Below are 9,302 nucleotides of genomic sequence, written 5' to 3'. Positions count from 1 at the left end.
CAAAACTGGCATGCGTTCAAGCAACACTCTTTCCTGTGGAGGCTTTGGTGCTTCCGTGGCAGCTTGGACAGGAGACTGATGCTGTGGTGGCAGAAAGGTTAGAATTCAGTGCCTGTTTTGAAAATGTTTGAAGTGGTTGTTTGAACGCTCATGGGCAGGTGTGGCTTTTTATGTTGTTTAGCACAACAGGGCCATAGTTGTCTGAAAGGGAGAGAGAGCAGACATTTATAAAAGGCTTAAATCCTTCATCACAATTTAGCCAAACTGCCATTGTGTGTGCGTGGAATAAGGGGTGCATATTTGTGTCTGTTTTTGTGTGCCTATCGCTCTGTATCTGTCTTTTGACCTGTTTTGACAGGCACTTACAGGTCTCAGCTGTAATTTCTTGTGTAGCAATTATGACAGGTTAACATTTCGTCTTGCAGTCTGTCAGCATCACTGTGTGACTTCAGCAGTCGTTTGCACAAGTTCAGCCAGCCACATCAAAACGAGGATTTTCGCATGGCTGCAGCTCAGGCTCTGTCCCTGGCTGGCCAGGCGGTCTTTTCTTGCTTCATCAAATCTATCTTGAAAGCCTTGGAACCTGCAGTTGTCAGGTGTGTATGCAGTTGTGTGCCTGTCTGTATTCTATAAGATTACAGTGGCACTCCTCTTTTAAAACCTCAACAAAAAAAAACCGCGGGTTAGGGGGAAGAATTTACCCGATGCTCCCCAGCATGTCGTAAGAGGCGACTAACGGATTCTGTTTCTCCTTTTACCCTTGTTAAGTGATTCTTGTATAGAATATAGTCAATGTTTGTAAAGATTTTAGTCAAGCAGTATGTAAGAAATGTTAAGTCCTGTACTGGAAACTTGCATTCTCCCAGTGAGGTAATATATTGTACTACGTTGCAAGCCCCTGGAGCAAATTTTTTGATTAGTGCTTTTGTGAACAAGAAACAATTAACAAGTGGCTCTATCCCATCTCCCCCCCTTTCCCCGTCGCGATATAACCTTCGTGGTTGAAAACGACGTTAAACACCAAATAAAGAAAGAAACCTCCAAAATCTTTAGTGCGGCAGCCTAATGGTGGTGGGCGGCTGCTAGCTTGGCTTTAAAGATGCCAATGCTTTTGGAGGTTACAATATTGTCCTCAAGTAGATTCCAGTCTTGTGTCTTCAAATGGGGGTAAATTTACAGAGGTTATGAACAGAAAATGTGAGAAAACAGGGTCTTAAACAGAAGGGAGTCTTAACCCCTTCACTGCCCACCCCGTATGTAATACGTGGTCATTTTTGGTTTGTCGTACGCCCATAACCGTATCTCATACGTGGGATTTGTGTCACCAACATTTCAGGACATTTCTGAAAACTAAATGGGAGGTAACCACTGTCCAAGTACTTGTAGGGGTTCTAAACACAGTTCTTTCCCATAGACCGTTCGGATAAGTTACTAAAGTTGCTACCACGTTCTACCACGTGTTGAAAGCTGTGTTAGCATTCTCGCCATTCACAATGGCGGCTGAAAGTCGGACCTCAACTCGTAGACCTGTTTTCAAGCGATACAGTGTTCTGGAAGCTCTACAAGAAGTGATTTATGGATTACCACACAGAAGAATACTTTTATGGGCTGTAATGTGAGTACCTGATGTTTGACACCAGTTTTAGCAGTGTTTTGTGTGGTTTTACGTGCTGCAATGTGTGTCACTGTGTGTGTGTAAGTCCGGAAACTGTAATTTTTGACGAAAATGGTCATTATATCAATTTTTACTATAACAATCACAAACAAAGTCCAATGATCATGTCATCCTATAATAGCCAAGGGTATAAGCAAAACACATGCCAAAGATCTAAGAGATATCTCAATAAATGATCGAGCAGTGAACAGATTAGTGAACCTACCGAAGAAAGCGAAATTTTGCCCTGGCACACAGCAATACCAAAATGCTGTTATACTGTGGCAGTGAAGGGGTTAAACTGGGGGTCTTGAAAGGGGAGTTGTACTGTATTATGAAAGGAATCTATTCCATTATGAATGTGATATTGACACCATAGTCATTTTATGTTGTCAGATGTATGCAGCCCTTCTTTGATTAACCATCTAGTACATACTTGGTGTATTTGTTAAATTTATTGTGAAGATGTAAGTGTGTTGTAAGGGTCTGTCATCCAAAATGGTCTTAATTCTTGCAGTCTAGTGGAAGCCTGTATGCTGCTGCTGGTAGAGACAGACAGTAGCATCCGTGGAGTGGTGACAGATTTTGTTGGAGGTCTCCAGTGGGACAAGAAAAATCCAAAGGTATGAAGGGGGAAGAAATCAGAGGATGCAGATGGCGTGGGGGGGGGGGGGGGGAGGGGGGGAGGGGGGGGAGAGAGCAGGAGCAGGAGGGGAGAGAGCATTATGGGAAGAAAACATGTGCTTCTTAATTTTGATCTTCTTCTTGTTAGAATTTCATCCTTGTAGTCAAAAAGATTTATTCACTTTTTCTACTAGTGATACAAAAAAAAGTAAAATTGATAACATGCATGCAAAGAGGAATCAATGCAGAAAATAGTCAGCGCCTGTATTTCTTTCAAGAAGCAAACACTTATGATATTACGTTTTTCAATTGAGATGATAAGCAAGCACGAACATTGGTCTCTCTGTTTCAGGTATCACATATGAACTCAAGCCTCTGCTCAAAGGTATTTCTTGTTTGCATTATTTGACTGTTTTATGGCATTTGCATCATCTCCTTGAATTGCACTGGTGTTACCAGGACGTTTTTATTGGGACAAAACAGTCATAACAGTTTGAGCAATTTTCAGAAGTTTGCCTCAGTCCCTTGCGTCCCTTTGACCCATGTATTGGACGTTTTGAAGTAAGTTTCGCCAACTGCCTATGCCAAAAGATATCCATGTAAATGTAATGAGAATTAAAAACCCACTCGATCAAAACACAGGTGTGCGTGGGAGCTGCAGCCCATGAACAGAGTAGAAGAAGAAGACCATGGTTTTTTTTCTCGAGACATCAGCTGGTTTAAATTGTTACATATAGATAAATTTATGTTCACAACATTCTTCACGTAAGTGAGTACCTAGCACTGTTATGCTTTGATGACTTGTTTTTCAGGTGTTTCTGGCCTACCTGTGTGATGAAATGGGGCAGTGCCACAGTGTGCAACTGCTACTGTTCAACAAGCTCTACGTACCTGGAGAACTCTCCACCTACCTGCTTAGAATGACTCAGCCAAGGTAATAAAGAATGGATTCTTCTTCTTCTCTTCTCTTCTTCTTCTTCGTTCGTGGGCTGAAACTCCCACGTACACTCGTGTTTTTTGCACGAGTGGAATTTTACGTGTATGACCATTTTTTACCCCGCCATTTAGGCAGCCATACGCCGTTTTCGGAGGAAGCATGCTGGGTATTTTCGTGTTTCTATAACCCACCAAACTCTGACATGGATTACAGGATCTTTTTCGTGCGCACTTGGTCTTGTGCTTGCGTGTACACACGGGGGTGTTCGGACACCGAGGAGAGTCTGCACACAAAGTTGACTCTGAGAAATAAATCTCTCGCCGAACGTGGGGACGAACTCACGCTAACAGCGGCCAACTGGATACAAATCCAGCGCGCTACCGACTGAGCTACATCCCCGCCCTAAGAATGGATTAATAGTTCTTCGGTTTTTGTGTTAATTATGGTAATGTGAAAAGTTTTGTGATTTTGATCGTTTATTTACTTTTTGGAACACAGTGGACCCCCCCAAGACCCCTCAATGTAAGACTCTAAACCTTCCTTTTAATTTAAGACTGTTTTCTAAGACTTTCCGTACAGTCGAACTCGCTTAAGACGAATCACTGGGGATCGGGAAATAAGTTCGTCTTAACCAAAATTCGCATTAAGAGAATTGATTGATTTTTTTACTGTCACAATTTTAGAAGCAAAATTTAAAAAGTCGTGTAAAAGCATGTACATGTACATTCTGATCAATCTCCGATTTCATGGTGTCCACCAGTTCTGGTGCATGTACTACCCTGGCCAAGTTTCCTCTCAAGACATCAAAGAGACCGCCCCATAGGTTAAACTCCCCATAGGTTAAACTCGGTCACTGACCCGGGTGCAGGAAGTGTTTCCTCTCTCATATGAAAGGGGAACCACCTCTCATAGCTAAAACTGGGTCAATGACCCCTGGGAAGAAGGTCAGTGTCTATAAAGAAGGCCACCCAGCCATCACAATGGACCTGCCTTTGATCTCGCCTTACACGCAGATCCTTGTAGCATTGTGACTTTTAGAGACAAAGCGGCTCTGGGGCGATGAAAACGTGTTTGTTAAAAGAGGGGTTCGTTATGCAAATGATATGATATGTCGATCTCGGGACGAGTTTAAAGATTTCGTCATAAGCGTGAGTAAATTACAGACATTATGCATGCTTGGGAATCCTAAAAGTGCTCGTTATAAGCATAAATTCGTTACAAAGAATTCGTTTCAAGCATTTTTTTTAAGCATGAGGAAAGAGGTATTCAGTTGGGAACTTAAAACTAATACGTTATAAGTCAAAATTCGTAACTAACGTGTTCGTTTTAGGTGGGTTCGACTGTAATTGTATTTTGCAGAACTCAGTACCTGTTTGAGCATGAGGAGAACACTTTCTACTCAGAGAAGATTCTGCAGCAGGTGGACATTTATGAAGCGTTAGCGGTAAGTGTTCGCAAAATAATGTTCTCTGTACATTGGTACCTGAGATGAAGGGTCACCCTTTGGGACCAGCCCGAAGTTTGCTGCAGGTGGCCTGTCATGACATGTATATTTTGTTAAAAAATGATATACAAAAGGACAACAAAAGGTGTCCTTTCCTGGGAGGTGGTCTCTCATCAGAGGGGCCTCACATCACAGGTACCACTGTACTTGCATATTTATGCAGATGATTGAGGGCATGTTTGATTGGTTGTGAACTCCTGAGGTTATACGATAGGATATCTTCAGATATGGCAACTTTGCATGTATGTTTCAATGATGAACAGGTTTGAAGAAAGTGAGGGTTGTTCAAATAATGGTTTTAATTTAGTAATGGTTTGCCTTAGGGTAGCTTATATATATGATCATTTTGCATGTCTGTTTCAATAATTATCACGTTTTAAGAAAGTGATGGTTGGTCACAAATAATGGATTTCCCTTTGTATATTTGTTTTTTCTTGTTGGTGCGCAGTCTGTACCTGCAAAGAAGGATCACAGCAGTGCCCTGCCTGACCTGCTGACAGAACTCAGTGCTGCTGTGCCTATCCTTGAAAACAAAAATGCTAGTAAGTTTATGGTTGTGTTGGGGTGACTATTGGTATGTGTGTGTGTTTCTGTGTATATGGGTGCGCCTACTTGATGTATTTATGTACACGCTGATAACATAGTAAGATCTCAAGGAAGTTAACTCATTGTCTCCCAGGTACGGATATATCCGTACCCGCTCATATGGCTCTATCTGACCTGGTACAGATATATCCGTACACACAGTCACTTCAGTCGCTTCCTGTAACGTCGATCTAACGCCTGCATTCCATCGTGTTGATACACAGTTTCTAAACAGTTACTACAATTCTGAGTGACCTGCTGCAGCACAGCTGGTCTTGGCTAAAAAAAACTTGATCAACATAGGTGGGGTAGAAAGTGTTAAGCCCCTTCCTACTTTTAAGGAGTAAAACATTGACAAGATCACACCTTGCTTTTCAAAAATCCATGGATGGGGACTGGGGTAGGATGGAAAAATATTATGGAGGCGGTGTGGGAGCGGGGCCCCTGAAGCTGCAAACTGTTTACAAACAAACAAATCGGACATGAAAAATGGGCTAGTTTATGTGTTAAGAGTGACAGAAAAAGCGTATTTACGCAAATCGGCTTACAAATCTCATCCTTTGTGCTTTTGGAGAATGGTCTTGGTCAGCGTACATCATTCTGCTATACCATCTGATCTGTCATGTCTGTGTGTCCACAGAGAAGGCCGTGTACAATGTGTCTGTGTGTCAACAGAGAAGGCCGTGTACAATGTGTCTGTGTGTCCACAGAGAAGGCCGTGTACAATGTGTCTGTGTGTCCACAGAGAAGGCCGTGTACAATGTGTCTGTGTGTCCACAGAGAAGGCCGTGTACAATGTGTCTGGAGACGAGGGAGTGATGGCCGCACTAACAGGACTGGTGATGCAGATGCAGCTTGCAGCCAAGCATTCCAACTCACAGCTTCAAGCTCAAGTTGCTTTGGAGCTACGGAAACTACTCCAGGTGGGTCATATTTGTTTAAACTCGACTGAGAAGAAAGTCGTCAGTTAATGCGGCTGAATTCAAAGCATGAAATTTGTAAACATCTGTGTTAATGAAAGTGTGCTTCAAGAAAATCTTTCCAGAAGTTAAGATGGTTTTTGAGATTGTTATGTGAATATTTGTTGTGTATTGAGTGAGAGTCATGGTGTATGTGGGCATGCACGCATGCATGCAAATGTTTGTGTGTGTGTGTGTGCATGCGTGTGTGTGTGTTTGTGTGTGTTTTGTTGTGTTAGGCCTGTGTGTGTGTGTGTGTGTGTGTGTGTGTGTGTGTGTGTGTGTGTGTGTGTGTGAAACAAAAAAGTGGGCGACTTTCAATCATTTGAAGAAACGTCATATTCTTGAAAGAACATTCATGTTGGTTGAAAGACTTTGTTGGTGCTGTTGCAGATCTCAAACCTCCATCCTGGCATCTCAAAATTTCTCCACTGTGAATGACAAACCTACATTATCGCACAGTTGGTGGAAGAGAACTGAACCACTGACATGAAAGAATGTTTGAGATGTGTATAATTGCTAAGAAAAAGTGCGCTTGAATTACCTGTACAACATTTTGAGTGCATGTTATGAAAAGCTTGAACTGCTCGCGGTATAGTTTAATTAGTGTCACAGGGAACATTTACAGAGGCTATGGCAGCATGAATATTTTAGCTTGCGTAAATGTTAAAGTGAAATGGGTATTAATGACTTACAATTAACTTTTGTTGGAGTTTGATCTGTTTTTTCAAGAAAGGGTATCGTTAGTGTGTGTGTGCATGTGTGTGAGTTTGGTCTGGTTTCTAAAGAAACAATATTATCCTACTTACGTGAGAGAGACACTCGTGAGATAATAATCGTTCAATTCACACGTGTGTATATCATGTAAATGAGGTCATGTCAAGCAAGCCTGACAGGGACCTGTTTTTTCCACTGCTTATGATGCCAAAGTCACCAAGACAAACGTCATTATAGAAAAAAAAATTGCGCTCACTAATTACCCTCGATGAATTTTTAGAACTAACACGTCACGCCACACTTTCAGAGTGACGTTTCTTTGCTTTGACGTAATAGATTGCACAAGGCTTTAGAAGAGATCGAGGTTCCAAAACAAGCGTCTTCAATTTAGCTGCCTCGACTGCAGGACATTTTCAGTCAAATACACGTAAGTACAGAATGTAGGATAAACAGAATATTACATGGCTTGCTGTTTCGTACCAGATTTACACTTGTTGCTTTTTCAAATAGTGAACAGCTCGCTTTCGCTCGCAGTTCAATATTTAAAAAAAAAACTCGTGTAAATCTGGTACGACACAGCAAGCCATGTAGTATTCTTTTATTTATTAGTGCGTGTGCCTGTCTGTGTGCATGTATACATCTCATTATAATTACATATTCTTACGCCGAATCACATGATTTGCATTGACCCACTTCGATGCTTAGGTTATGATAAAAGCTACCCCGTCTAGGTATAAGGGGAGCAACCCCAACTAAAAAAGTGACTGCACCAGCATGACTGGCACCCTGGGTTACGTCCCATGTAGCACACTACGTCATCAATGGTGCTGGTCACGTGATACCCCTTCAATCGACTACTATCACTCAAGGGTGACGGTTGTGTTTGCTTTTGCTCTGGCTGGTTTTGTGTCTACGGCACCCACCGGCCTCGGCCCCCGTCTACTTCTTGCTGGCTTGCAGCTGGTGAGATCGTTCATTTTTTCTTGAATGTTTTATTGTTTCTGCTGTGAATTTCGCATGTCCGTTGGACTCTGAAGTTTTCAGCAGTTGTTTGGCTTCCTCACGGTCGCCATTTGCATTAGCACGTTGTCTGGCTTCTGTTGTTTTAGCCGGGTTCGGTCTATTAACGCTGTCGTAGCTTGCTTTGTAGCTGCCGTCGGTAGCTTTTACGTACGTGCTTATCTATTTGCTTGCTTGCTTCTGAAATGTTTGTGTCTGTACGGACTTTATTATTTTCAGACTTGTGGCTTCCTCCTTGGTCGCCATTTTTAGCTAGCATGTTGTTGTTATGTTGATTTTTCGTCCGTACTCGGACGCTTAACTCTTCGTATAGCTAGTTGTTTAGCTGCCTTTGGTAGCTCCTAAACTGGTTTTAGCTGCCCTCTTTGCTGGCTTCTGAAAGGTTGGCGTCCTTTCGGACTTTGCTAGTTTCAGTTGTTTGATTATTTTTCTCTTGGTGCTTACATGGCCGTTAATGAGAATTAGAGGGAGCTAAGGCCGAGGGTTAGGGCTTGGGCCCTGCTAAGCTCTATCCCTCAGCAGCCTCTTATTTTGAAGAACTCCGTTGTTGTTCATGTTGGCACAATTTTAGGCAATTTTTTACGTTGTTCTGTGCCGTTTTTTATGTTACGGACGATTGGCCGTCTGGCTCTCTGCCGTCCGTTTTGGCCTCTAAGGCTGTCGTTTTACGTCTGTTTCGGCTCCAGAGTCTAGGGCTCTGGGGTCTGCACTTATCTTTTGCTTATTTCCAGAAATAGATTCCCTCGTTCGCGAGGTTTGCCGCGGCGGACTTCGTCGCCAGCTCTGCCCCCCGCCTGGGGGTTAGGCGACGTTCTCTCCTTCAGACTCTGGGTCTTCTCCGGACCAGGCTGCTGTCCACCGCGATGTTTCTGGACGGTCCCTTGGGGATCTTCTTCTCCTCTTCCTGGCCGGCATTTGTTGCCTTCCGCTTGCGGTAGCGCAACAGTGCATGTCCCTCCGGGGATCCGGCCACTTCAAGGTTGGTGTCTGCAGCAGCCGTTTACGGCAGCTGCACTTCCGGTTTCCGGAATCGGATGTTCTCCTGCTAGTGAGCGACTTGCGTTCACGTCGGGTCAGAACCTCTCCGTACTCCAGCAGTCGGTTCCGACAGCTGGGCTTCCTGCTTTGGCAGGAAGTAGGGGTTCACCGTCTAGTGAGCGACTTGCGTTCACGTCCGGACCGAACCCCGCCTTACACCAGCAGTTGTACGCGACAGCTGGGCTTCCGGCTCCGGCCGGAAGCAGTGGTTCTTCCGCTCGTGCGCAGCCTGCTGTCACGTCCGGTGCGTCCCACATCTTACGT

At 43.6% G+C, this 9,302-nt stretch overlaps 1 protein-coding gene across 1 annotated transcript in view; it reads left to right on the top strand.

Annotated features, from left to right (window-relative positions):
- The window catches only part of LOC138951717 (tRNA (32-2'-O)-methyltransferase regulator THADA-like), a 64,536-nt gene extending 57,572 nt beyond the window's left edge, over nucleotides 1-6,964 (top strand). The window contains exons 29-37 of the mRNA XM_070323280.1: nucleotides 1-97; nucleotides 426-596; nucleotides 2,172-2,277; nucleotides 2,631-2,663; nucleotides 3,091-3,212; nucleotides 4,575-4,659; nucleotides 5,168-5,261; nucleotides 6,085-6,227; nucleotides 6,657-6,964. The exon at nucleotides 1-97 is cut by the window's left edge and continues 157 nt beyond it. Of these exons, the coding sequence (XP_070179381.1) occupies nucleotides 1-97; nucleotides 426-596; nucleotides 2,172-2,277; nucleotides 2,631-2,663; nucleotides 3,091-3,212; nucleotides 4,575-4,659; nucleotides 5,168-5,261; nucleotides 6,085-6,227; nucleotides 6,657-6,704 (899 nt within the window). The 3' untranslated portion in view covers nucleotides 6,705-6,964. The remainder of the gene's footprint in view (nucleotides 98-425; nucleotides 597-2,171; nucleotides 2,278-2,630; nucleotides 2,664-3,090; nucleotides 3,213-4,574; nucleotides 4,660-5,167; nucleotides 5,262-6,084; nucleotides 6,228-6,656) is intronic.
- The last annotated feature ends 2,338 nt before the right edge of the window (nucleotides 6,965-9,302 follow it).

The sequence above is a fragment of the Littorina saxatilis genome, linkage group LG17 (genome assembly GCF_037325665.1).
Source record: "Littorina saxatilis isolate snail1 linkage group LG17, US_GU_Lsax_2.0, whole genome shotgun sequence".
Taxonomy (NCBI): domain Eukaryota; kingdom Metazoa; phylum Mollusca; class Gastropoda; order Littorinimorpha; family Littorinidae; genus Littorina; species Littorina saxatilis.
Note: the sequence above shows the minus strand (reverse complement) of the source record. Positions and strands in the feature narration are given on the sequence as shown.